Source organism: Canis aureus, chromosome 30, assembly GCF_053574225.1.
Source record: "Canis aureus isolate CA01 chromosome 30, VMU_Caureus_v.1.0, whole genome shotgun sequence".
Classification (NCBI taxonomy): domain Eukaryota; kingdom Metazoa; phylum Chordata; class Mammalia; order Carnivora; family Canidae; genus Canis; species Canis aureus.
Genome location: NC_135640.1, coordinates 32798081 through 32823110, shown reverse-complemented (window position 1 = coordinate 32823110; position 25030 = coordinate 32798081). Strand labels below are relative to the sequence as shown.

Genomic DNA, 25030 nt, shown 5'->3' with positions numbered 1-25030 from the left:
GCAGCGTGCTCTCCTCCAGAGATTACATAACCAATTTCTTGTCCTCAGCATCATGTTCACCCACTCAAAAATCAAGCAAAGCTTAGGTTCCCTTCTTCCTTCCTGGCTTTCTGCTGAAGTCTTCCCATCTGTCTGGTCTCTGCTGTTGCAGGGAGTGGGTGAACCACTCTGGACTGTGACTTAGCTGGTTGGCTCCTAAGAGTCAGTATATTTAGGGTCATAGTGCCTGCTGTCAATGTGGTCCATATAAGCTCAGTGGGAAGAGAACAGAACTTTTGGATAAAGGGTGGAGGCTCGAATCCTGATCCTATAACCTACAGCCACAGATCCTGCCAACACCCCAGCTAAGGCTCTGTTTCCTCCTTAATTATGGAGCAGTGCCATCTCTCCTGGAGTTGTAGTGAGGGACAAATGCAAGACCACAAATGAAAAGCAAACTAGACACTGCTAAGTAAATTTCTAAGACGGGACTCTTTCAGGGTGACCTGGTTCCTCAGGATGTGCTACTTGTGCAGATGGCAAGTAGCAATCAGTCACCCAGACCCTGCCTTCAGGGACCAGCAACAGGGTGCCTAGCCCCATGCTGAGCACTGTATCCAACAGTCTGACCCTGATGGAGGCAGAAGAGCAGCCCCCCAAGGATGTCTGTGTCCCGTGAATATATTAGGTTACATGGTAAAGGGGAATTGAGGTTGTAGATGGAATTTAGGTTCCTAATCAAAAGACCTTAAAATAGAGAGCTTCTCCTGAAATATGTGGGCAGACCCAATGTCATCACAACAGAGTTTCTCTGGAAGCTGGAGAAGGCAAGGAAACAATTCTCCCCCTAGAACCTCCAGAAAGGAGCGCATCCCTACCGACACCTCGATTTTAGCCCAGAGCCTGACTTCTGACCTCCAGAGCTGTAAGATAATAAATTGGGGTTGTTTTAAGGCACTAAGTTGGTGGTGATTTGTTACAACAACAGGAACTCATATGGTCCCTGGAGGTGGACACCAGGGCTTTAATGACACCTCAGCTCCAGAAGATAAAAGTTCGCAATAATAGTAGGATGTACAGAGTTCCACTCTCCCTTCCCTCTCCATGGTCTATGGGACAATAACTCATAAACCATTAATGGTAAGAAGAGATAACGCAGGTATCACCTGTATGAAGAGTGTTCTCTGCATCTCACAACTACAGTCCTCCTGGGCTACCTTCATGCCACCTTCCTGTCCCCGCCCATCACCTCTGATCTACCCTGGATCCAGGCATTTAAGACTTAAGTCGTATTTAAGAATAGGCTTTCTTGGGTCTCAAAAGGATTCTTTGGTTAACATACATTACACACAGAGGGGTGCCTGGGGGGCTCAGTTGGTTAAGCATCTGCCTTCAGCTTAGGTCATGATCTCAGGGTCCTGGATTGAGCCCTGCATCACCCTGACCTCTCTCCTCCCCCTCTCCTCCCTCACCCAGCTCATGTTCTCTCACTCTCTCTCTCATAAATAAAATCTTTTTTAAAAAACCCATACATCACACACAGATAATAAAATAAAGTACAGATAATAAATAAATAAAGCACAGATAATAAAATAAAGTACAGGGATGCCTGGGTGGCTCAGCAGTTGAGCGACTGCCTTCGGCTCAGGTCGTGATCCCAGAGTCCTGGGATTGAGTTCCACATCAGGCTCCCTGCATGAAGCCTGCTTCTCCCTCTGCCTGTGTCTCTGCCTCTCTCTCTCTGTCTCTTTCATGAATAAATAAACAAAATATTTTTTAAAGTACAGTTAACATTAAAATCAACCATTTAATCTTGACATGCAAAGACCCTTTAGGATCTTTCTATGGATGGGGCGTTATAATGAACATCTTACCTCCAACACCTTGTGGGTGAGGAGAAGCCAAAAAACATTAAGACAGAGAGGGTACATAAAACCCTCTCTGACAAACAAGAGTCACTTAATACAAGAGTGCCTGGATGGCTCAGTCAATTAAGCATCAGACTCTTGATTCCAGCTCAAGTCCCAATCTCAGGGCCATAAGATTGAGCCCCGTGTCAGGCTCCTCCCTCAGAGGGGAGTCTGCTTGAGACTCTTTCTCTCCCTCTCCCTTCCCCAACTCACCTGCATACTCTCTCTCCCAGATAAATAAATCTTCTTTTAAAAAAGTTTTTTTAGAGCAAAATATGCCCCCCCCCACATGTCACTTTGGCAGGTTGATTTTTTTTAAATGTTAATTATTTGGAATTAAAGTTACTTAAGAAATAGTCAGTGCAAGAAGGACAGTCTGACTTTTCTTTATCCCCAAAAATAAATTCCTCCTGTGAAGGTGTCCTCCCTATACCAGAAGGGTAAAGAGCATCTTTACTCAGAGACAGGGAATTCAAGGCTGGCAAGGCTCTATAAACAACCTCTGTTACTTCTTCATTCATTTGCTACCCCAACTCAAACCCCTTTGTTTGGTCAAATCTCCGCAAATCATTGTTTCTCTAACAGGCAGGAAAGCTGCCTATTTTGGTTACTTCTTCAAGTCTCATATTTTTATAAGCTCCAGTAGGTACAAAATTAAATCTGTTTTCCTCCTATTACTCTGTCTCTTGTCAACTTAATTATTAGACCAGTGGCAGAACTTAGAAGGCAAAAAGGAAAAGTTTTCCTCCCGTACACTACAATTTAGACCAGGTCCAATATTTTACATACGTTCTCCTTATAACAACTCTAAGGCATAGATACTATAAGTTTTCTTTTTAAAAAAATTGTTTTCGATATTCATATTTTTCCCTCTGACCATAAAACCAATCTCATGATTACTGAAGGATACTTGAAAATTATGAGAAAGCATGGAAATTTTTCTACTACCCATTTACTATATAACCATTGTTAATAGTTTCACTCTGTGCTTGGACTAGGAGTTTCTCTTAAAAATATCCCAGTTTTTTTAATGGTTTATTATAAAAGAATTTTAAATATTCACAAGAGATTAGCATAACATGGTGCTATTTTTCAAAGGATCTATGACGAAGGAGCAGCTTTCTTTCTTTCTTTCTTTCTTTCTTTCTTTCTTTCTTTCTTTCTTCTTTCTTTTTTAGAGGAAGGAGAGATAGAGGTAGAGAGAGAGGAAATTTAAGCTGGCTCCACGCCCACTGGAGCTGACATGGGGCTTGATCTCATGACCTGAACTGAAATCAAGAGTCTGATGCTTAACCAGCTGAGCCACCCAGGCACCCCTGGACCAGTTTATTTCTGATGCATCACACAGACCCAAACTATAAGATAATTACTAGAAAGACACACAGGGCCTTCGGTGTTGGGGCAATGTCAAATTGCAGTTTCTAAATACTTCTCTCCACCTCAGACTCTCGGCAGACAAGTCACAAACAAATGCTGCACAGACCACCACTAGTGAGGAGTAGCACCAGTATAATGGAACCACCACCAAGCCCATCACCCAGCAGCTCAGGCAGTTACCAACATTTTGCCAAACCCCAGATCGCAAGCGAAGGAGGCCCAGGGAGGGCAGAACAGAGACTGCCCAAGACTTGAAGCCGGGAGGGGTGAAGTCAGGATTCAAATCCATCTGTCTCAAAGGAAAACAGCCCTTTAGCCAGGAGCACAAACCCTCCTGTGTGCTCCCCTCATCAGGAGATTTGGAATCTAAGAGCCTTTCTAAGTGATGCTGGCAGAAGAAACAAACCTAAACCACACCCTGAGCAAAGCATCTAAATTCTTGACACGATTTAAGTGCTACGCAACCGATGACAGTCTCTCTCCCTGGGCAAGAACGCAGCAAACCAAAAACACACATGTCTACACAGAGGATAACCTGCGCACACCTTCCTCGCTGAGGTCCTCTTAAACTTTTTACATTTGGCTTAGAAGTATGGGCAGTTGGTGGTCGGGGGTAAGGAGGAGGCTGACCCAGGGAAGGGGCGATCTGGATGGGAGCTGAGCTGGGGTCAAAAGTCTGGTTCCGATGACTCTGGGCCGCCAACGCCACCGGGGGTCGGGGCGTTTCTGGGTCCTGCCCCGAGCGCTGCCCCCCATCCGCCCGACCCCATCAGGGCGCCCACACTCCCCATCAATCGCACCCCTGTCGCAGCCGCAAGGAAGGCAGCCCGGGGCCCCCCGCGCCTACCTCGGGCCACCGCGGAGGGCGCGCCAGGCCAGGCAGGGGCCGCGGGCACTGAGGCCGGGCCGGCGAGCCCGTGGCCGGCAGAGGCGCCCCTGCCCCAGGCCTGCCTCCGGCTTTCCTGGCTCCTCGCGGAGACCTGCGGAGCCGTCGGCCGCACCGGCTCGCGGGCGGGAGCCGCCGAGCAGCAAGCAGGGTGCCGCGAGTCACGCAGGGGCAGCGGGGGCGCCCCCGGCCCGGGAGGGCTGCTGACCCGGGGCCGGGACGCCGGGGCCGGCCGGGGGGGCTCCTCGCCCAGGCACTGCCCGGAATTCCCCGCCGTCCAGCCCTCACCGCGCTCCCCACACCCGCGGCGGGCGCCCCGCATCCCCGCCCCCGACCTGCGCCGCCCGAGAGCCGCCCCCGCGGCCCTCCCCGCGCCCCCTCGGGCGGCCACCGGCTGCGACGAGCCCCCGGGCGGCCCCGGGTGCGGCGGGGCCGGGTGGGGCTGGGCAGGCCCGGCTCACCTGCTGGGGACGCCGCGGCGCCGCGGCCGCCGAGCAGCAACAACAGCAGCAGCAGCGGCGGCGGCGGCCGCATGGCCCGGGGCTGCGGCGCCGCCGGCTCGGCCGCGGCTCTGGGAGCGGCCCGGCCCCGGCGCGGGGTCCCCCGAGCGGCTCACGTCGCCGCCCCGGCGGCCATGGCGAGCGCAGGGAGAGCGGGGCCCGCCCCTTCCCGGGCGGCGGCGGCGGCGGCGGCGGCGGCGGCGGGACGGCCCGGCTCGGCCGCCGCGCCCCTCCCGGCCCCTCCCGGCCCCTCCCGGCGGCCCCGCCCCGCCCCGCGGCCGCGGGACTTTCCTGGCGGCCAGACCCGCGCGGTGGGCGCCGACTCTCCCCGCGGCCCAGGCCCGGGCCTCCCCGAGCGGGCGCGGAGCGGGCCGCCCGGGCCCGGCACAGCCCCGGGGGCAGACCGGGGCCCCCGCCGACCCCGCCGACCCCGCCGACCCCGCCGACCCCGCCGACCCCACCGCCCGGGGCTTGCGGCCCCTCCGGGAAGAGCCCCCTCCCCCTCCCCCTCCCCCTCCCCCACCCCCAAGGCTCGCGGTGGGCCTCGTGCCGAGCCTCGCCTCCGCGCCCTCCCCCACCCGCGCCCCATCATCCCCCCTTCCCCTGCTGCTCCCAGATGCGTGGGGGTCACACGGGTCCTCCCTTGGCTTAAACTTTGCTTTCGTAGCCTCTCAAGTGCACACTAAGCTTTTAACCCCTTTTTGGAAACAGGGTTAAGGGTGCAGAGGTTAGAAACGGCCCGGGTGAAGGCAGGTGTGGGGCTCTGGGGAACGGGGCGGGGGGCACAGAGCAAGGCGGAGGGAAAAGAGAGAAACGTCCCACATTTCTGGGTGGCCTGTGGGTTTGGCCCTGGTCTGGGCTGCGAAGTGAATGAGGAAGTGACCTCAGGAGCTGGGGGAGTGGGGTGGGGTGAGGGGCCGTGGGGCTGGGGCGAGGCCTACTCTCCCAGCCTGGGCCAAGCTCCAGTTTGATACCAGCTGCAAGGATCTGGGTCTTCTAGGTTCCCCCAAGATGGGCCGTAAACCCAGCTGAGCAGGGGAGGAAAGGCGCAAAGAAGGAAATGAATGGAGGACATCAAGAATTGAAGAACGCTGGGTGCCTGGGTTGCTCAGTGGTTGAGTGTCTGCCTTTGGCCCCCGTTGGTTGGTCATGGTCCCAGGGGTCCCGTGCATTGGGCTCCTGACAGGGAGCCTGCTTCTCCCTCTGCCTCTGTCTCTCTACATCTCTCATGAATAAATAAATAAATAATCTTAAAAAAAAAATTTAAAAACAGTAACCAAGGCCCACTTAGGAGTCTGCTGGGCTACTTGCCAACAAAGTATTTGGCAACATAGGGCTTTACTTTTGGACTTCTTACATTTTATTTCATTTACTTAAAAGATGTTTTTTTTTTTTTTAAGATTTTATTTATTCATGAGAGACATAGAAAGAGAGGCAGAGACATAGGCAGAGGGAGAAGCAGGCTTCCTGTGGGAAGCCCGATGTGGGACTCGATCCCAGGACGTTGGGACCCTGGCATCACGCCCTGAGCCAAAGGCAGACGCTCAACCATTGAGCCACTCAGGTGCCCCTTAAAAGATTTTTTTAATTTTTAAGTAATCTGTACCTAACATGGTGCTAGAACTTAAAACACAGAGATCACAAGTCTCCAGCTGTAGAGACTGAGCCCCCCAGGCGCCCCCAACATCTTGCTTTTTTTTTTTTTTTTTTTTTGGTAGAACTCTTGAAATTGGTCACTGTTGTAAAAAAAAAAAAGGTGATAAAATATCTAGCGGTTATCTGAATGATGCTTTGAGTGAGTTTTTTGAGACACAGAGATAAGTTTATATGCTAAGTGGAAAAGGCAGTATGTAAGCCAGAATCCTCGCACATTGAGAATGATTGGAGGAAACATGCCTCCATACTCACATAAAGTAGGTAATGGGATTATGAATGGTAACAGTTTTCTTTTTTTAAACGTTTTTCCCCTCAAAGGGCATATTTTACTTTCATAGTCAAGAAAAAAAAATCATGTTAAAGGAAAAGACAGCCGAGCATCCATCTCAGCCCATGCCAGAGAGCGCTGGTGTAGGGTTCTCAGAGGAAAGGACAATGGTTTTCGATGGGGGCGCGGGGAAGGCAGTAAAACTCCACAGAATACTTGTTTCTTCCCAGCTGGAGAATCTCCTTCCAGAGCTCTTCCCTGCTAAAATGTGGAGGGTTTACTTTTTCCTTACAGAAGTCCGTGACAAGATACTAAAAGGAACATATCCAGTGCTGTTGAGCCTGGCATTCTGTTGTTATTTTACGCACACAATATCCCCAAAGCAAGTAAATGCCAAGAATGCTTGATCACCATGGAAAGGCCAATTCTCCTTTCCGCGTTCCTCCTGGCTGGAAGACTTTTACTTTTGAGGTCATCGCTAGATGACTCTGACTTCCGCAGAGATCCTACACCTAAAGAGAACAAGAAGCCAATCCTGTTGCATTTCTTGGGAAAGATGTCTAAGCATCCACTACCCTTTGTCTGGTCCCATGTATAGCCGCCTGGCATCATGCAACTCCTTGGTTATTGCATATAACACCGACGTGGGTTCCCTTCTGCAGCTTCTCCCTTTTGGAGGCAGATTTACTGTGAAACTACCAAAAGCTTAGCCTCCCAGCCACCCCCCCGCCCCCACACACACACGCTTGCCCAACCTCCAAGGGGCTGCTGGCACAGAGTTTGCATTGTCATATGCTTCTCCAAAATCTGCAAAGTAAGAGATTCTAACCACAGTTGTTAGGACCTCTGTCTCTTCCCTCTCTGACTTCTCTTTTAACTCACTTCTCATGGAGGGTGGTGCTGGGGGGGGTGGCTGTGGCATTTCTTGAGAAGTGTCTTAATACTGTGTATCACCAACAAATGGTCAAGTCAAAAGGAACCCTTCTAAAGTATCAGTAATGAACACTTTGATACATCATTCTCGAGGAAAGACTGAATCGACTTTCTATTCTGTATACAGAGCATGTTTCAGAAGGTCGTCATTTGCAGAGACAAAGATGACACAAAGATGTACGTATTCCAGAGTCAGACAATTAATACAGGTATTTTATTTTTCTGCATTTTGCAATGTTAGTGGTATTTGGAAGCTTTAAAAAATTGATAACTTGTGATTTATTTTCTCATTGTGAATAAATGATTTTGTACCTAATTATATATTCTTAGCTGTGTATTATTATTATTTTTAGATTTTTTTACTTATTTATTTGAGAGAGAGGGAGAGTGCATGCCCACACGGGGAGGAGGAGGGACGGAGGCAGAGAGAAGCAGACTCCTTGCTCAGCAGGGAACCAGAAACAGGGCTCCATCCCAGGACCCCAAGGTCATGACCTGAGCTGAAGGCAAGTGCTTAACCAACTGAGCCACCCAGGTGCCCCAGTTGTGTATTATTTAATAATATCATATAATTATAGGACACCTGGGTGGTTAATTGGTTGAGTGTCTGTCTCTGGCTCAGGGCATGATCCCAGGATCCTGGGATCAAGTTCCCCATCTGGCTCCTTGCAGGGAGCCTACTTCTCCCTCTGCCTATGTCTCTGTCTCTCTCTGTGTCTCTCATGAATAAATAAATGAAATCTTAAAAAAAATAATATTACATGGTTAACAATAATTGATATAAATAATACATTAATATAGAGATGATTATATAAATAGCATATAAATATATAAATATAAATTATATAAAAATTAATAATCTTGGGGCAGTCCCGGTGGCGCAGTGGTTTAGTGCCGCCTGCAGCCCAGGGTGTGATCCTGGAGACCCAGGATCGAGTCCCACATCGGGCTCCCTGCATGGAGCCTGCTTCTCCCTCTGCCTGTGTCTCTGCCTCTCTCTCTCTCTCTCTCTCTGAATAAAAAAAAAAAAGGATTTAAAAAAATTAATAATCTTATATAAACTTCAGCCTTACCAAACCCAAATTCCTCCTTCCCTTTCCATTAATTTGCTATCTTCTAACCAGTTAATCTTCCTGAAATCTTTTCCTTACACTAGTAATCTGGAGGTGCTCCCCTCATCTCCCTCAGGGGGGATGGCAGAAAGAAGCCAATATTGGTTGTTGGCCGGGGGAGGTTTTCCATGTGTTATATCACTCAGTCCTCTCAGGTAGGGGGATTATGACTCCCAATTCACAGATGAGGAGACTGAGGCCCCGAGAACGAAGTAACTTACCCTATGGTGGGTTTGTACTGTGTCAACGTAGCTAAGCTGTAACTGCATTTCCTAGAATTCCCCTTCTTGCAGAGTTTCGAGTTAGCATGGGCAGGGAAGGATGTTTTTGTACAATATTTAGAAGTGAAACCATATTCCTTCACTCTCAGGAGGTTGGGGCAGGGCACGGGACATTGTTGCCATTCCTAGCACTGTGGCTTATCTGCTGGCATCCTGGACAGCGAGGACCAGGCCCCTCCAGCTCCTGCTGAATCCTCTGTACAACCAACCTCCCTGTCTCCTGGGCCAGGAGTGCGTTAGCTCCATGACAAAGCTTTTCCTGCAGGACCCTTGTGCTGTCATCTGTGTTGGAGGTTGGAGATGGTGAGAAACCAACAGTGGTTCCAGCTCAGCCTTAGCTTCCTGCTTGTCCTTGCGATCTCCAACCTTCTCTTCCCCACTGCCTGCCCTGAGAGCTGCGGGATCCAGCCTCAGATACAGGAAAAATCGTCCCATACAGACTGGGTAGCCAACTCCTGCAATCACCCAGGGTCCAACTCCTATCACACCCCTGCCCCCCCCCCCACCCAGGGGTTCTGCTTCTCTGACCCAAACATGACTGATCATACCCCCAAATTGCACAGCCAACGAGTGGTGGGGTGGGCTCTTGGCTACAAGGTCCCTTGCACCTCACGCCAAACTTCTCACCCTGCCATGTCAGTCTCCTCATCACTAGGCCTGCCTCTACCTGATGGATCATACTTTCTGTGACTCCTTGACAAGACCCACTAGTCCATCAGCGCATCTCTGATGATGAACTTCCTGAGGGTCCCTGCGCACTCCTCTTCTGATGGTATCTGCCCCACTTCCTTCACCTCTCACCTCCTCCCCCACCCACACCCTATATTCTAAAGCTCAGTCTCTGCTTTAGAGTTCGTTGCCCTCCTTGACCACCTCCTGGAATCAGCCTTGACTGAGACGGTTACCTCCAAAGTGCAGGTGGGTGAGTGTCCTCCATAGATTCAAACAGAGTAGCAAGAGCTCTGAGCCCAGAATAGGCCCTGAGCAATGCTAAGTGGAGCCTTGATTTGTCACTTGGAGTCCTCCATCCTGAGAAAGGCCAATAGCAAGAGCCCAGGGATTGGCATACAACAAAAAGGACAAATTCACTGGAGCCTGGGGCCTGTCTTCTCATCATGTCTGTTGTGAGGCCCCCTTGCATCTTCCTGCAGATTTGCATTTCTGGTCCCCCCCTTCCCGTGGGGCCCCATAAAACCTCATTACAAAAATATACACTCTCTTTCTCTTTTACCGCCTTCAAGGTATCACAAGAGTGACAAGAGTATCACAAAGTACGACATTATGCATTCTATTCCTCTGTGAAACAGGGGGATGGGTAGTATCTAGAAATTTGGCACAGAGGAGAGACTAGGCAGAGAGAGGAGGACATTTTATTGGTCCTTTTAACCTTTTTGAAAAGTGAAGATATGTCTATATTTATTAATTATTTAAATGTAATTAATCAACATATAGTGTATTATTAGTTTCAGAGGTAGAGTTCAGTAATTTATCAGTTGCTTACAACACCCAGCGCTCATTACACCATGTGTCCTTAATGCCTATCATCCAGTTACCCCATACCCCTACCCACCCCTCCTCCAGCAACCCTCAGTCGTTTCCTATGATTAAGAGTCTCTTATGGTTTAGGGCATCTGGGTGGCTCAGTTGGTCAAGCGCTGCCTTCAGCTCAGGTCATGATCTCAGGGTCCTGGGATGGAGCCCCATGTCGGGCTCCCTGCTCAGCAGGAGTCTGCTTCTCCCTCTCCCTCTACCTCTCCCCCGCTGCTCATGTTCTCTGTCTCTCTGTTTCAAATGAATAAATAAAATCTTAAAAAATTAAAAAGAGGGGTGCCTTGGTGATTCAGTGGTTGAGCATCTGCCTTTGGCTCAGGTCATGATCCCGGGGTCCGGGGATCGAGTCCCACATTGGGCTTCCCACGGGGAGCCTGCTTCTCCCTCTGTCTGCGTCTTTGCCTTTCTGTATCTCTCATGAATAAGTAAATAAAATCTTTAAAAACAAACAAACACAAGAGTCTCTTATGGTTTGTCTCTGTCTCTGATTTCATCTTGTTTTATTTTTCCCTCCCTTCCCCTATGATCCTCTGTTTTGTTTCTTAAATTCCACATATGAATGAGATAATGTGATAATTGTCTTTCTCTGATTGACTTATTTTGCTTAGCATAATATCTTCTAGTTCCATCCACATCATTGCAAATGGCAAGATGTTGCGGGTTTTTTGATGGCTGAGTAGTATTCCTATATATATATCTCACATCTTCTTTATCCGTGCATCTGTTGATGGACATCTGGGCTCTTTCCATAGTTTGATTATCGTAGACATTGCTGCCATAAACATCGGGCTGCATATGCCCCTTCGGATCACTACATTTGGGATGCCTATAATTAGGTGCATGCTGACGCTTTAATATTCCTGATCCTGGCGAGTCTCCTGGAAAAGCCTCGACACCTCTAGGGTAAGTGCCCAGGGCTTCAGGAAGCTGCCAACATGAACTGGAAGGGGTGGGGCTCAGATTTCTTCATAGGTTCTCTGGGCACAATTTGTGTAATGAGGCCTCTCCAGTTTTGTAATTTAGAGAAGCTCAAACTGATCCATTTCCAGGAAGGATTAAGATTGTATCATCCTTCTGTGTTTAACTTTGTCATCTGGGTCCTCTAGACTTCTGCGCAAAACTTGGCAGATTGCACATAAGAGGTGAAAAGGCTCAGGCTGGGAGGTGGCTGCTATAAATAAGCTGACTGTAGCCAGGAGGTGTTGGATGGGGCATCTGATGAGTCACCAGCAGCAAACTGGGAGCATTGCCCACACCTTCCGATAAGAATAGTCACTGTTTATTGAGACCCTACCCTATGTCCTCCCTCCATCCTCATAACCACCGTATGCTTATCTTGTTTTCTGACTGTACCTTTTGAACACCCTTGGCATATCTGGGTGATATTCAGCCTTATGAATACTCCCCCTTCCAGAGAGATGCCAATTCCCAGCCTCCCTTACAGCCACTTGGCCTGAGCCGAGCTTTCTTCCACTATACCCCTTCTCTGGGTCAGAAGCCATGGAAGCGTTCACCTGCAAGAACCACCAGGAGTTCCCCTCAGACCCCAATTCTTCAATTTTTCATGAGGGAAACCATATGATCAAGATAATTTTATGCTACATATCCTAAAACCTAAACACATTTATTCTCTCTTCCCATGCAAACACATCTGTTCGACTATCCTTTCAGATATACTTCTTACCTCGTTCGTTATTATTCCCCTTGCTTTCAAAACCTAAATGTGAATCTTCACAAAGCGCTGGAGACATCATCCATCTGCCCCCAGGAAGGCTTCTCAAGTGAGTTAGAGCATCCAGTTTCTTGACTTGTGGCTGGAATTGTACCTTGCAGTATGGCAGCATGGCTCCACCACCAGAAATGTCAACTGGTGACGGGTCAGTGATGTAAAACAGGAACCTCACTACCCGGGATTTCATTCACGCAGGGGGATTAGGTTGCTATAATCCAAACACAGACTTTTCGAAATGTGACTATTGCTGTTTCCTAAACAATCTCCCTGAAATGAGAGGAGCATCCACCAGATGGAAGCCCTGTGACTCTTCACTTCAGTTTCGAAAACCTTTGTTTTATGAGCTCTGTTTTACACCTTGATGTAGCCAGAGATCAGGACCCCGTGTCTTAGCTCAGGGTGCCATAACAAAATACCATACACTGTATGGTGTAAACAGCAGAAATATTTTCTCACAAAATAAAGTTTACTTTATTTGGGGCTAGAAGCCCAAGGTCAGGGTGCTGATGTGGTTGGCTTTCAGGAAGGCCACCAATCCTATCATAAAGGCCCATCTTTATGACCTCAACTAACCTAATTACCTCCCAAAGACTCCATTTCCAAACACTATCACGACAAAGGTTAGGGATTTGACATATGAATTACAACACCCCCTCAAAACACACACACACACACACACACACACACACACACATACAGAGGAAAACCATTATTCTCCTAGAGTATACATTTGACAAGAGGCTCAAATACATGTTTTACAAACACAAAGAATAACAATAATGAAATGAAAACACATGTTTGGGGAAAAAAAGATTCAAACAGAGGTTTTGAAAACAAGTTCTCTCTTTTTCTCCAATCTCTTTCTGTCTTTGCAACTTCCTTTTTTTTTTTTTTAAATTGAGATATAATTGACATGTAACATTATATTAGTTTCAGGTGTACAACATGATGATTCAATGTCTGTATATAAACGAGAATTGATCGCAGCACCTGGGTGGCTCAGTCAATTAAACATCTACCTTTGGTTCATATCACAATCATAGGGTCCCAGGCTCCCTAGGGAGTCCGCTTCTCCCTCTCCCTCTGCCCCTCCATGTTCTGCTCTCTCTCTCAAATAATAAATAAAATCCTTTAAAAAATGAGAAATGGGGAAGCCCTGGTGGCTCAGCAGTTTAGCACTGCCTTCAGCCCAGGGCCTGATCCTGAAGACGCGGGATCAAGTCCCATGTCGGGCTCCCTGCATGGAACCTGCTTCTCCCTCTGCCTGTGTCTCTGCCTTTCTCTCTCTCTCTCTCTGTGTCTCTCATGAATAAATAAATAAAATCTTTAAAAAAAATGAGAAATGATCTCCACAATAAATCCAGTTAAATTATAACATCACCATGCAAAGTTATAATTTTTTTCTTGTGATGAGAACTTTTAAGATCCACTCTCTCAGCAACTTTCAAATGTACAGTACTGTTAACCATTGTCACCATGCTGTGCATTACATCCTCAAGACTTATTTATTTTAGGGCAGCCCAGGTGGCTCAGCGGTTTAGCGCCACCTTTGGCCCAGGGCGTGATCCTGGAGACCCAGGATCCAGTCCCATGTCGGGCTCCCTGCATGGAGCCTGCTTCTCCCTCTGCCTGTGTCTCTGCCTCTCTCTATGTATATGTCTCTCATGAATAAATAAATAAAAATATTTTTTTAAAAAAGACTTATTTATTTTAAAGCTGGTAGTTTGTGCCTTTTGACCATCTTCACCCATTTTGCCTCTCACCCCCACATCTGGCAACCACCAATCTGTTCTCTGTATCTACGAGTTTAGTTTTCTTTTTTTAGATCCCACATATTAGTGAGATCATATGGTGTTCATCTTTCTCTGGCTTATTTCCCTTGGCATAATGCCCTTAAGGTCCTTCCATGTTTTATGGAGGCCTCGTCATGTAGGCATGGTCAATCATTAACTTTATTTTCAGCCCTTTGCCTTTTTTTTTTTTTTTAAGATTTTATTTATTTATTCATGAGAGACACACAGAGAGAGAGGCAGAGACACAGGAAGAGAGAGAAGCAGGCTCCCTGCAGGGAGCCTGACGTGAGACTCGATCCTGGGTCTCCAGGATCACACCCTGGGCCGAAGGCGACACTAAACCGCTGAGCCACCCGGGCTGCCCAGCCCTTCACCTTTCTTACGAGAAACTTCCAAGCTTCTAATCACAGCTTGTTCTTTCCAGTGACCAGCTCTCATCCAGGAGCCATCCAGGAACCCACTCAGCATCACCTCATTAGAACAAAAGACACTCCCATCACCCAGGAAATTACAAGGGCTTCGGAAACTGTATGCCAGGAGCCAGGGGCAGAGATGGACATCTATTTTCCATTGTCTCACAGTAGTAAAGAGGAAGCATTACCAGCAACAGCAACCTTCTTCATTTAATTCCTTCCTCTCCACACACAATTTTTTCTGGGTACACATTCCCCTTGAAAAGACTCATGCCAAAGTTGAGACTTCCAGAAGAAGCTGGCCTGTGATGTAATAATGCCAATCACCTGGGTCAACACACTGGCTTAGCTTGGGGCAATGCCTATGAAACAATCAGCTGAATCCTACTTCTCGATAATAATAATAAAAAAGATTAATGCTGTACCTCATTCTCTAGAATTCTAAGGCAGCTTAGAATAACAAATATATTGTATGGCTGTTTGTTCCATATACATGTTTTTTATTGTAAAGATTCATAAATTAAAAAAGAATACATGGTACAAAATATTAGATACAAAATTATAGGTCTAGGGCAAAAGGATGAGTCCAGGAAATTAAGATAGAGCGTGTTGTGACCGTGGGAAGTCAGTCTATCCGTGTGTAGTAAAAAATCCTACTCATATTCTAAATCAGCTTTCCAGCAACCAAAATACAAACCAGGTTCCTTAATGTCCACAGGTATACTAGTATCAAAGGCAAGAGAAAGGCAGTTAAAAAGCACATGCATTTTGCTTCCAGCCTGACTTCTGTTCTAGACAACAGCAACTTTTGCCTTGGTTGGCCCTACTATGTGGGCTAACTTACAACAGAACAAAAACACATGCAAGCCTTTATTGCTGTCTTCATCCTGGCCCAAATAACAGTATTTGCTCATTATCGTGAATCTAGAATATAGAAAAATAAGAAGAGAAAAAATTCCCCCATAATCTTACAACCCTCAGACAACCACAGCTTGCATCTAGAAAACTCCTAAATTCTTAAGCAGCTGTGAAGTGGTAAGGGGGCAGTACTACTTCCCTCATTTTGAGAAGATTGTAGAAGCCACATTTGGGACGGGCTAGAAGGGAATCTTGCTTCTTGTGCTTGTGTTTCATGACTGTGTAAAAATCAGGCCGCCTATAGTTGCAGGGCATTCTACAGATGCAGTCTTGGTTTGCAGAGCCCAGAATATGGAGAAAAAAGATGCCAGACACCTCCTACTCACCCTCAAGCTTGAGCCTTGGGTTGGCCAACTCCTTCCATATAGAGTCATGCAAAGTCATGGCCATCTTACAGCAGGTCATTACATGAAGCTTCTCTTCCATTTCATGGGTGTTAGATGCCTTGCGAAGGCATCTCTTGCCTTGTCTTGCAGTCTTAAACTATTGTCAACATGGACTTTCATTTTTTCTTTGAAACCTCAAACATCATAGTTATGTGACCTACTTGGTGCCCACAGAAAAAACAACAACAACAACAACAAAAAAAAAACAAATACAAATTGATTTAGGTACATTTGTTGGTGAAGGCAAGAATGGAAGGAGTCCAGGGACAGTAAAGCATGTTCAGAAAGCACAAGGCTGCTTTCTGTATCGTGTTCTCTCCTTCCTTCCTTCCTTCCTTCCTTCCTTCCTTCCTTCCTTCCTTCCATCTCTGGTTCATTTAGCACATGTTTATTGAGCATCTACTCCACACTGGGCCCTGTTCTGAACACAAGAACAAAAACTCCAAGCTTGTGGAGATGAAGTCTTAGTGGAGGTGACAGAGGACACCCAGGCCAACCAACGAAACACAGCACCTTGTGTCTCAGACCACGCTGGACGCACCACTGAGCTGGACTGGATTCTGTCCCAGCAGACATCCCCGGAGTCTGTGGTTGCAGATTCTATGGGAGACCTTCTTCCTCTTCTGTTGCAGGGCTAGTGGTAGGTTCTGAGGTGACTCGACCCTACGTGTGGAGAGTAGGGAAACCCTGGCAGGAAGTGACCCCTTGGCTGTGCCCGAGAGCTACTGATCCACCCAGCTTTTCAAAGTCCCCATCTAAAGCTGGAGGGAAACCCTTCCTGGAGGAACTTGGGAAGTGTTCATGAAGTGGCAGTTTCTTCTCACCTGCCTAAGGATCTCACCCGCAGCTCACACCCCCTCTTTGGCTTGGGGGGAGCCCCCTGCCCTGCCTTGATCTTCCCCAGACAAGCAGTGTGTGGGGGGGCACCACACCTGCTGGTATTGTCACAGTCAAACCCCGGGACCCAGGGGGTGCTGAGAACACCTCCTCACTCACTGCCCCAAGTAGGATGAGGGCATCCATGCAAATGAAGCCTCAGAACTTACCTGGACTGTCTTAGACACAGTGACACCCTTTATTTACCAAACAGACATCACTCATATTGCCTCAGGAAGGGAAATTAGTCCTAACACTTGGATTCAAATGAAGCCAATTCTAGGAAATACCATTATCCTAACACTAAAATTTTGACTTATGCAAGTATTGATGGAGATGGATCCATTTACTTTTTTATCCCTCAACGAAAAGTTTCTTGAACAAATATTTATTGAATATTTGAATATTTCACTTCTGTGTCAAGCATGGTTCTAGACACTTCAGATACAGCCAGGACTTCAAAGCATTATAGCTAAATTTAAACTTCAACATACATACCCTCAGACTTTAGTAATTTAATAATTATCTACCCCCAAAACGTCGTTTAAACAGGAAGCCAGATGGACTAATGGGCAAAACTAATTCCTGACCTTGGGTCCACAAGGGTCCTGCGTCCGCCTCCCGTCACTCAAGAACTTGGCTCTACGTAGACCGCTGAATCCTCAGATTGTGGGAGGGGAAGGTGCTTGTTTTGTCCGCAGGCTCTTCTGCAAGTGCTCCCATCCTGCAAATGCAGCAGCATTAGCTCCTGGGCAAATGCAAAACAGAAGAGACTGTTTCTATTCTGCGAATTAAATTCCTCTTTGGCTCCTTCACTTGAAAGCAGATTAGTCTCATTTCCAAGAACCAAAATACAAACCTCCTGCCCAAGCTGGCTTTTAGAAATGGTTTGGCAACAGTAAGAGAAGATGGTAAAACCAATTAGGAGGGGAAAGTAGGGCTAGAAAGTGAAATGTGCTTTGTTGTTACCTTTTTAAAAACTGCACAATCAGAGCTATTGTGGGGTGACTGGGTAGCTCAGTAGGTTGGGCATCTGGCTCTTGATTTCTACTGGGGTCAGGATTTCAGGGTCGCGGGATGGAACCCGGCCTAGGGCTCTGAGCTGCTGGAGAGTCTCTCTCTCTCTCTCTGCCTCTCCCCTTGCTCTCTCTTTCCCTAAAATAAATAAATAAAATTAAATAAAAAGAGCTATTGCGGTATTTAGAGGTATAATAAAATCTTTTGTTTAAAACATAACAGCTGTGATAAAACATGTTCTCCTTTAGTACCTAATTGCCATTGGAATTTTTTTTCTATGTAGTTTATATTTTGGATAATTTTAAATAGAAAGGGCACAAAGATAGTACAAAGCATTCTGGGTCCCCCTCACCCTATTTCCATTTCCTTGAGGGTCTTATATTATTAAGGAACACTCACCAAAGCTCAGTAACCAACACTGGTATCTTAATATTAACTAAACTCTAAACTTATTTTGGATTTCACAGTTTCCACTTTAATGCCCTTTTCTCGTTCCAGGATCCAATCCAGGGTACCACGTCACATTGCACTGGATTCCTTCTGAAGGAGCAGATTCAGGATTCCGAAAACAGTAGAAATAATATTATGTTATCACATTGACATCTAGACCTTCTTTTGAATGTTGTTTGCTTTTTAAAAATAAATCAAAAAAAAAATCAAAAGGGCAAACAACTGGATTTGTCCCTTATAAGCAAGAGCTTCCTAGGGGAGGATTCAAACATGCATAGCATAAGGAATACCAATTATACCTCAATCAAGCAGCAACAAGAAAAAAAAAATTGTATGTCATATTGAAACATAGGGTTGCGAAATACTTTGTCAATGATTGTCATGGCACCAGACCAATCTATATATTCCATGAGTCAAAGTCTACCTTTCAGAGAACCTCAAAGACAGGGAATTTTTTTTTTTTTTTAATGACAGGGAATTTTAACTCTAAAGCTATTTTTCCCTTAATCTGAATCAGAAATCACACCAGGACCCATATATAAAATGATTCCAAATCTGTGCTGGAGGGTCTGACCCCCTCAAGTAGTCCCAAGGCCTGAGGAAAACTCTAGTGTCACTTTGGGCCTGGTGATACCAATAACCCAGTGATGTCACATAGAAACTGGGGCTTATCCTATCAGCAGGTCAAAGGGCATTGGAGCTGATTAGAAGAGAAAACTTGGGGCACCTGGGTGGCTCAGCAGTTGAGTGTCTGCCTTCTGCTCAGAGTGTGATCCTGGAGTCCTAGGATTGAGTCCCACGTCTGGCTCCTTGCATGGAGCTTGCTTCTTCTCTCTCTGCCTATGTCTCTGCCTCTTTCTCTCTCTCTGTCTCTCACGAATAAATAAATAAAATCATAAAAAAAGAAAGATACTGACTTGCTATCAAAAATAATTAAAAAAAAAAAAGAGAGAGAAAACTTGCCAAGAGTCCAGAATTGTCTCCACCGAGAAATGAACATGTCCATACTTCAGGCTGCCTTTGAAGAAGCAAGTGTCACAGAATAAAATAATTAGGTCATGTAGGAGATATAAGACAGGTCCACAGGGATGCTTGGGTGGCTCAGTGGTTGAGCATCTATCTTCCTTGGCTCAGGTCGTGTCCCGAGGTCCTGGGATCAAGTCCCACATCAGTCTTCCTGCAAGGAGCCTGCTTCTCCCTCTACCTATGTCTCTGCCTCGTTCTGTGTCTCTCATAAATAAGTAAATAAAATATTTTTAAAAAAATTTTTAAAAAGACAGGTCCATAATTTTTTTAAAAGATTTTTAAATTTTTTAAAAAGATTTTATTTATTTACTTGAGAGAGCACACACAGGGGCAGGAGGCAGGGGCAGAGGAAGAAGCAGACTCCCTGCTGAGCAGGCTAGATCCCAGGACTCTGGGCTTGAACTCACAACCCCAAGATCCAGAGTCTCAGGCTTTACCAGCTGAGCCAGCCAGGTACCCTTGGGTCTACAACTCTAATCAACTGCTCCCAAATCCAAAGAGCTCTGTTATGGCTGTCTGAAATGACAAATTCTTGTTAACTCATGATCTGAACTAGCACGAAGCCTATAGAGCCTTTAATGATCCCATTAAGTGTGAAACAGTTTCAAGTTTCCTTTGAGAACTAGAAATGGTTTGATTACACGGTACTGGTCACGTCGTGCTGGAGGTGATGTAACGTCACCTGTATCATATCAGCTTTCTAAACCCAAGATGGCAAAAACATTTCTGGCCCACTTTTTCCAGATAAGGTGCTGTGTTGCCTGTTAACCACTCCCATCTATTGAACGGTAACATGGGGTACTCAGCACACCTCCCCTTAGCTCTCGAGTGGCAACTCCAGAGTGTGGTTATGCTAACTATAGGACCCTGAAAAGTTCCACTGCCCTCTGAGAAAGGGCCTTGGAGGTACGGGGCTGGCATGGGGCACCCCGTGGGACAGATTTCACAGTGTAACTCTGAGGTTACGTTATCCATCAATAATGTCAGAGAAAGGTCGAGAAATCCTAGTGGGGATTTCAACAATTCCCCTATAAGGGAAGCGATATTCCAAAAGAGGGGATTCATGTGTCTCAGCTGGTGGCCCAAGACATGGTGGTTCTTTTAGGGGAATCGCCCTAGTTGGGGCCAGGAAAAGAGGGAAGCAAGTTCCCAGCTGCTGAGGACATCCTAGGACCCAGCACTGGTTTAGTGGGGGTGGTGAAGTGGCCTGGGTGGATGGGGCATTTGGAGAAAGTAGACACTTGAGACAGGGAGGCTCTAGGCCCTTCTTTGTAGTGGAAATGGCTTTGATGAGCCACAGGACATTTGATGTGGGTGACTTGTCTTTGTCCCAGGCACCTACTGAACAGGACCTGCCCCCCTGGAAGTAGTTCCACTAAAGCTGAGGGAAGACCACATGGCAGAGGAAGGCATGACTGGAGCCTGGGATGACCCCAGGCACACTTAGCTTAACACAGCTTGGACTTCCTGACCCTATCATCAGACAGGTCTTGGAAGCTTCGGTCAACCAGAAGGCTGGCTTAGAGGTAATAGGAAAGGGATCGATAGAGGGGAATTTGCTTCCCAGAATAAAGTCTTTGGCTAACTTACACTCAGCTGAGCTCAAGCAACTTTGTAACCTGCTAGTAATTTATAGTCAACTCATTTAGCGAAATAGCCATCTGGTTCACATAATATTTGATGCTATGTGGTTGATGTGAGAAGACACTTTTACCAGTGGTTAAAGACCTTCGAATTTTTCACCCTTGACAGAGAAGACAAAGAGACATGTGGTTATTATGTTATAACCACACAGTATCAAAGGTTACTTAGCTAAGTGTGAAAGTAACAGTAAGCACTGCAAACATCAAGAAACTCAGGAAACTATTCCTCGAAGCCTTCTGATCACATCCAGTACAGCTTAAAAATCAGATCAAGTCAAGGTCATATGCTCTTTCACGTGCTCAAAAGCCCTCCCAGGGTGGTGAGAAATCAGTCCCTGTCTCATTCTGGAAACAAATGCACACCAACAGCTCAAGTTGATGTGAACACCAACAACAAATATTTATTGAGAACTTTTTTTAAATAATAAATTTATTTTTTATTGGTGTTCAAGTTGCCAACATACAGAATAACACCCAGTGCTCATCCCGTCAAGTGCCCACCTCAGTGCCCGCCACCCAGTCACCCTCACCCTCCGCCCTCCTCCCCTTCCACCACCCCTAGTTCATTTCCCAGAGTTAGGATATGGCATGTGACATTCCAAAGGGTATAAAATGATAACCCACACTCTGCCTCTGGGATCTTGCAACCCTCAGGAGCATGAGTTGGGAACGCCAATAATGCCAATAAGGCCGAGACCAAGCAGAGGAGGAGGGAGGCAAAAACAGTGCTTAGAAGGAGGGGGTCGCTCAGCAGGATCAACTGCTACAGGGGAAAGGATGGGAGAGTCTTGGACCAAAGCCCCCGGGGTGTGGTGGCTGGGGCCAGTGGTGGCTTTGAGAGAGCAGTGTTGGTGGAGAAGTTGGCAAGGAAGCCAAATCAGGAGGGATTAACCAGTGAGTGGGTGTGAGGAAGTGGAGAAGAGTGTGGTGATGAAGCACAGTGGTGAGCTGAGGAAGTGGTAGGGCCAAAGGAAATTTGTGTCACTTTTTTTAAGTTAGGGAGACCTGATGAGGGGAGGGTGCTGGCAGAGGAGGGAGTCAAGATGAAGACGAGGTGACAGGCCATTGCCACGCGCTCTCTGCACTGACGTGCAGGCCTAGCCCAGCTCAACTGCTGGAGCACAGCAGAGCATGCAAGTCTCATGGCTTGATAACTACTATCTGCCTTTTATTTGTCTCATAGGGAGAACATTTTTGTTTTTAAATTAGGTAAACTGTATGTCCAGCGTGGGGCTCACACTCATGACCCAAGATCAAGAGTTGCATGCTCTACTGACTGAGCCAGCTGGGTACCCCCATAATGAAAACATTTTGATATTTTATTTGTGAGGTTAAAAATAACAGCCAGGGGGTGCCTGGATGGCTTGTTTTGTTGAGCTTCCGATTCTTGGTTTCGGCTCAGGTTGTGATCTCAGGGTTGTGAGATCAAGCCCTGAGTTGGGCTCTCTGCTCTGTGGAGAGTCTACTGGAAATTCTCTCCCTCTCCCTCACTGCCCCTGCTTGTTCTCTCTCTCTAAAATAATAAATAAAATAAAAATCTTTAAAAAAAATCCCAAACAGCAGCCAGAGCAAGCATTTGGTGAAGTCTATCTTGTTTCCTAGAGGGGTTCATGGCAAGTCTGAGCTCAGCTTGAACCTTCAATAAACATAACAATTATGCTCTGAAATATAATTCAGCCACAAAAAGGCAAGAAGCATTGACCCAGGCTACACCGTGGATGAACCTTGAAAACGTGCTGAGCCAGGTACGAAAGGTCACATGTCACATGATTCCATTCACAGGGAATGTCCAGAATAGACTAATCCCTGGACATGGAAAGCAGGTTGGTGGCTGCTTGGAGGAGGGCTGTAGGGAGCGACTTACTCAATGAGCATAGGGTTTCCTCTTGGGGTAATATAATATTTTGGAACTAGTTACAGGTGGTGGTTGCACAACACTGTAAATATACTAAATGCCACTGAAACTGTATGTTTCCTGGGGCCCCTGGGTGGCTCAGCGGTTGAGCATCTGTCTTCGGCTCTAGGTGTGATCCCAGGACCCCGGGGTCTTGGGATCAAGTCCCCCACCTGCTTCTCCCTCTGCCTCTCTCTCTGTGTCTCTTATGAAAAAATAAAATAAAATCTTTTTTAAAACCCCAACTGTATGTTTCCAAATTGTTAGTCCTATCTCACTAATAATAATGAAGCCAAAAATGATGCCAGGAGCTGTCCCTTGCTAGATTCTGCATGCTTCTCTGCAAGGGTTTTTACTCAGTATCCTTGCACCTGTGGACAAGGCCTTACTACCTCCTGGGCAAGTCACCCACCTGGGACGACTCCGCCACAGTTGACTTCCTGTTGTGCCCTCCCCCTCTGCCGGCAGCCAACGCTGTGGCTCACTCAGGGTCCTGGTGTGCCAGGGACCGAGGCATCTCCTCTGATAGGGGACTTTCAGTGCTGAAACTGGGGCAGTCCCTGGTAAACTGGGATAGGCCGCTTGCCCTATGTTGTGCTCTGATGGAGGAAGGCACTTGGAGGTCAAGGCCTGCCCAGCCCTGGGGGACAAGTCAGGTGCTCTCATGCTGAGACAGTCACGCGCTTGTTACAGAGACGTGTGACACGGCTCCTGTGGGCCAGGGGAGGAGGCTGGATCTTTTTTTTTTTTTTTTTTAAGATTTTATTCATTTATTCATGAGACACACAGAGAGAGAGGCAGAGACACAGGAAGAGGGAGAAGCAGGCTCCATGCAGGGAGTCAGATGCGGGACTCGATACCAGGACCCCAGGATCACGTCCTGAGCTGAAGGCAGGTGCTCAAACCCTGAGCCACCCATGCGCCCCGAGGAGGCTGGGTCTTAAGGCTGCTGAAGCCAGAATACACCTAGCTCAGGAGCTGTCATCAGATCCTCCTTTCAGAGTAGGAATTGGAATTTCCTTTGAGGTTCATCTGGAGGCCGGGGCTAACCTCCCGAGTGTCCCCTGGAGCTGCAGAGGGACCAGGCATTTCCCCAGGGATTATGCCAGTGGCGGGGGTAGGAGCGTGGCAGGACCTTTTTGCCTGGACAGGGTCCTGGGGCTGAGATGCAGTCTGTGAAGGAAATCGGAGATGCTTCAACCTGGTACTGCAAACAGACGGGTTAATTTGCAGACATGCCAAGGAGGCTTCTGGAAAGAGTGATAGGAACCCTCTACTCCTTTGCTTTGAAGTTCAGCGTTACAGGAAGGCATCTTGGTGGATGAAGGCAGGGAGAGCTGGGCTGGGGCTCTGATGCACCCTCAGGGCCGGGTGTCGGAAGTGGGGAGGACCCAGGGGCTCTGAACTGTGGGTCCTGAGCCTAAGTCCTTTGGGAGGAGTGTTAGCCTGTGAGGAGCTTGGCCGTCAATGAATCACGGGGTGCCTTCCAAGGGGAGCAGCTACAGCGGTACATACACTTAACAGAAATTATTCAGCAGGAAAGAAAGACAGAAAGAGAAAGAAAGAGAAAGAAAGAAGGAAAGAGAAAGAAAGAGAAAAAGAAGAAAAGAAAGGAAGGAAGGAAGAAAGAAAGAAAAAGAAGGTTCACATGGATAAGCCTTGAAAACCCTGTGCTAGGGGCGCTGGATGGTTAAGCATCTGTCTTCAGCTCAGGTCATGATCCCAGGGTCCTGAGATCAAGCCCCATGTCAGGTTCTCGCACAGCGGGGAGTCTGCTTCTCCTCCCTCTGCTGCTGCTCCCCTTGCTTGTGCTCTGTCTCTCTCTGTCAAACAAATAAATGAAATCTTAAAAAAAAAAAAAAAAGAAAGAAATCAGTTACAGAAGGTCAACATGTTGTATGATTCTCTTTCTATGAAACATCCAGAACAGGGAAATCCGTAGACAGAAAATAGATTAATAGATCCCGGGGGCGGGGTGGGTGGGTGGAGCAGAAAGCAGGAAATGGGGAACGACTTCTAATGGGTACAGAACGTCTCTTTTAGAGTCATGCATCCCACCAGGGTGTCTCCGGGGTTCATGGTGCTTAATCCCTGTGTGCCCATCATCCATCGGCTTCATTTATGCTTCAAGGCCAGCAATTCTGGAAGCAGTCTCTGAGGCCAGGGAAGGGTGAGTGGGGGAGAAACCAGGCAGAAGCAGCCCCAGGAGGAGCCCACGGTCCAGATGTTCTCAGAGCCCTAAGTCCCTGTTGCTCAAATGCAGGTATTTCGGGCCACAGAGCTGATACTTGCCGTGGGGTTTTGGTTTCCTGTCTCTTGGCAAGCTTCTGTTTGCCATCCTGTTGTGTGAGGTGGAGAGAGTCATAGCTGGGGTGTAGGAGGCCTAGACACGACCCAGCCCAGTGTTTGTGGTTCTGGCTGCACTTTAG

General features: G+C 47.3%; 1 protein-coding gene and 1 long non-coding RNA gene across 4 annotated transcripts in view; one reads left to right on the top strand and one right to left on the bottom strand.

The window, feature by feature from the left end:
- The window catches only part of IFNGR2 (interferon gamma receptor 2), a 29079-nt gene extending 24330 nt beyond the window's left edge, over positions 1 to 4749 (bottom strand). The window contains exon 1 of one of the 2 annotated variants that reach the window (XM_077879046.1): positions 4614 to 4749. In XM_077879046.1, coding sequence (XP_077735172.1) covers positions 4614 to 4686 — 73 coding nt within the window. In that variant the 5' untranslated portion in view covers positions 4687 to 4749. Of the gene's footprint in view, positions 1 to 4113; positions 4490 to 4613 lie in introns of those variants that run through there. The other variant, XM_077879044.1, reaches the window with a different exon arrangement.
- Positions 4750 to 7408: 2659 nt separating this feature from the next.
- Positions 7409 to 17807, top strand: LOC144301860 (uncharacterized). Of its 2 annotated transcripts, none has more exons than XR_013368761.1 (3): positions 7409 to 7718; positions 11206 to 11356; positions 14403 to 17807. It is a non-coding gene; the product is annotated as an uncharacterized LOC144301860 (long non-coding RNA). The 2 variants fall into 2 exon arrangements; XR_013368762.1 differs by having other exon boundaries at positions 7414 to 7686.
- Positions 17808 to 25030: the final 7223 nt, after the last annotated feature.